At 38.9% G+C, this 3,381-nt stretch overlaps 1 protein-coding gene across 4 annotated transcripts in view; it reads right to left on the bottom strand.

Annotated features, from left to right (window-relative positions):
* Positions 1-3,381, bottom strand: part of usp25 (ubiquitin specific peptidase 25) — a 44,484-nt gene extending 41,103 nt beyond the window's left edge. For 2 of the 4 annotated variants that reach the window (XM_078265300.1, XM_078265301.1), the window contains exon 1: positions 3,158-3,381. In XM_078265300.1, the coding sequence (XP_078121426.1) occupies positions 3,158-3,199 (42 nt within the window). In that variant the 5' untranslated portion in view covers positions 3,200-3,381. The remainder of the gene's footprint in view (positions 1-3,157) is intronic. The other 2 variants (XM_078265302.1, XM_078265303.1) reach the window with 2 other exon arrangements.

Here is a 3,381-nt window from a genome sequence, read left to right as displayed (position 1 = left end):
TCTGTCCATTTAGTGCGGTAGAAGAGTCAAATGATGCTCTAAACGCCCCCTTTTTATGAGAACGTGCACAGAGTTGAAGAAGAAATCCAGGGTTAACAGAGCAAGTTGATGATCACCGTTGGTGGTACCCATCAGGGCTGCACGATATGAGAATGTATATAAAGCATATGCGCTATGCGATAACGTTGAATATCACGATAACGATATTACTTGCGATAAATAAACACCCACTCGATGCACCCTCAATACCGAATTGTTGACGGTAAATGAAATGTTGATGGTAACAATTACCCTTTTCATTTAAAATATCCTTATTATCGCGGTTGATTACCACGGTGTGGAAACCCTGTGTTTAATCCTTCCCTGCTTCATCCAAGGCTCCTGAAGTAGCCGCGCAGGCGGACTGCGCTCAGACAGGAGAAGGGGGACAGAATGTAGCAGCATGTTAACGGACTTTTTTTCTATGCTTTCAACGTTTTCGGACTCGTTGAAGTGATGTGGGTAGTATAGCACAGAACGTAAATTAAAACTATTCTGTAGCTTGCTGAACTGTCATGGGTTTTACTGCCTCGTTATCTTCAATACGTGTTCTGCTACGATGTGGAATTAGCCCGTGTTACAACGTGACATTTGGAGAGAGAGAGAGATATTATCGCCTTGATAATATTGTTGTGTTTCTTATTGCATAGCTGATAGATGTGCAGATTGTTTAATATTATTTGTGCAACCACGTCTTGATATTCAGGTTGTGTTTGCTAGCAACGTGCAATCACCAGTAAACGGACTAGCCTGTGGAGCCATGTGCTTAGCTACTAAAGGTGTATTACACTGTTTGCTCCGTTATGGATAAGTGTGCTGTAATAGATGTGGCTTATCCTCAGTTTGTGTTACCGAGCAATATGTTACATTTATGTTAATTATAACAGAGAAATAATGTAATTTTTAGTATGTTTTCTTGTTATATGCTGGTGGCTATAACATTTAGTTTTGGTAAATAATGTTCCTAATAAGTCAGATGCTTATTAATGTGCATTATTATTTGCTTATATTTCAGAACCACATCCAACTTCACATGTAACGTCAAATACAACTTCATGTTGGAGTTGTAAATAAACCTTACTGGATCTCAAAGTCAGACATCTCTGGTTCAAGTTCTTACCGGACCCCCTACAGCGGGCCAGTGTTTCAGTAGCCAGTTTTCAATCATTTTTACAAGCCTATTGCCTATATTTTTGTAATATAATAAACACTGTTACACTTTTTGAAACTATTTCAGCTTGTGTAGGCCTATCAGTGCTTTCTGAACATGTTGAGCACACTTTTAAAAAATACCGCGATAATACCGAAAACCGTGATCATTTTGATCACTATACCGTTACATCCCTAGCTCTGACACTTTAAACGTGATGCAGCAGATTTAAACGTTATACTCATAAGAACTACATTTTGAACTTGTGCACTTATAAAAGCTTTACATTTGAATGTTTCAATCACTGGCGACAAGTAAACATCAAGATGACAATGTGTTTTGGTCAATGTCAGAGACTGATGGATGCCAGTGTGTTGGGACGCCAGGATGGCAGGGTCACTGAAGTGTGAGGAAAGTAACACCTGTGACAGATTTGGGCCAAGTCAACCGCAATTACTCAGATATGTCCGTCTGCGCGCGCGCACACCTCTGATTAAGTGCTCCAATGATGGGAGTACAACTGTAATGACTATAACTAAATTCCACCACATGCTCAGGCATTGTGAAAACAAATCCGACCTGGACAGCTTTGTATGTAGACTATTATATATATATATATATATATATATATATATATATATATATATATATATATATATATATATATATAAAAAGGATTTAGTATAAAAGCATAGAAAAAAAAGATGTATACTTATTCATTGTAGTATAATGGCCCAATCCAGTATAAGACAATGTTTAGCCTGCCTTAGCTGACATTGTTGTTCATCATAATTTCATTCCAGCCCCTGAAAAGGTCAGACTGCATAATAAGGTGTGTGTTACACAGCTACTTTTAAGTTTGAGTCATCAACGGAAAGGTTAAGCATTTATTTTTGCCTGTGCTTCAGACCCATCAGATATATGATTACATCACTCCTATGCGAAATTATTTATTTATTTACATTTGGACTAACGTAAGCAGAGTAAACGTCTAACCTAAGTTTTAGCAACATCAGTCAAGTGGTTGCATAACTAACCACAGCTCCTTGAATTTCCCAATGGGGATCAATAAAGTATCTATCTATCTATCTATCTATCTATCTATCTATGCAACGCTGGGCATGGTGGTCGCAGAGGTTAAATCCTTTTAAAACTAAAAGCCTAAGCAACGCAATCGACCCTAAATGCACTTTAGTAAACTGAGAAGTATGATCAAATGTAACATAATAATCTGCCTTCTCAGTTATGAACCATTTTACACTTGGCTTGCTATCTGTCTACTCAATCCCTGCCAAGCATCAAGGCTGTTTCCACCTTCGCCGCTGGTCATGCTTTGTAAACAAAGATACCAGATATGGGATGCGTAACCTAGGAAACATTTGCACAACCTCAAACACAGAGTATCCACGTATCCATACTAAACAGTATCGTTGGTGTAAGGTTTTAGCAAAACGTCCCGTGAAAATAAAAGATAACTCTCTAAATGCTAACGTTACGAAGTTGACACTAACATGACGTTAAATCTTTCACTGTCGCTCGGCCTTGTTCATTTCAATTGACGACATAATTAGCCCAGCATGCTAATGTTACAAAGAAAGGTATCGTCCACATAAACGCGTATGGACTTTTAAGCTATAGTTAACGTTAAAGTGACCCAACAAGCAACTCTAAGGTTTAACTTCACTGTAACGTTAGCTAACGTTGGCTAGCAGCTAGCTACATGTTGGATAACGCGTTTCGATAGGATAACGTTAGGCCTAACTTTAATACAATTTACTCGCGATTTACACACTGTTCCTTAGCAACAGTCCGTAACCCGAATAAAAGGACTATTTAATGTTAACCTAACTAGCCAGGAAACTGGTTTGCTATCTCTGCGGGTACTTTGAGCCTTAAAAGTAAGTAGCTAGCTAGCTATACCATTAGGCTAAAGTTAGCTTGCCACAAAGTTAGCTTCTGTAAGCTTACCTTTTGAGAATGCTGCTGGAGGACATTCTGCTCCACGGTCATGGCGGGTTCAGAGATAAATGTAATTAAATTCAAACCGGGAGTAGCGAAACGCACAGGCTATCTTTCACTAAAAGCGATTTAAAACACGATGTTATGATGTCCCCTCCTCAATCAGTGACATAACGGGCGCCATGGCAGAGTGACTAGCGCAGGTCGACAGCAGGCATGAAAACATTGCTCTG

Source organism: Sander vitreus, chromosome 13 (assembly GCF_031162955.1).
Source record: "Sander vitreus isolate 19-12246 chromosome 13, sanVit1, whole genome shotgun sequence".
NCBI classification, from domain to species: domain Eukaryota; kingdom Metazoa; phylum Chordata; class Actinopteri; order Perciformes; family Percidae; genus Sander; species Sander vitreus.
Note: the sequence above shows the minus strand (reverse complement) of the source record. Positions and strands in the feature narration are given on the sequence as shown.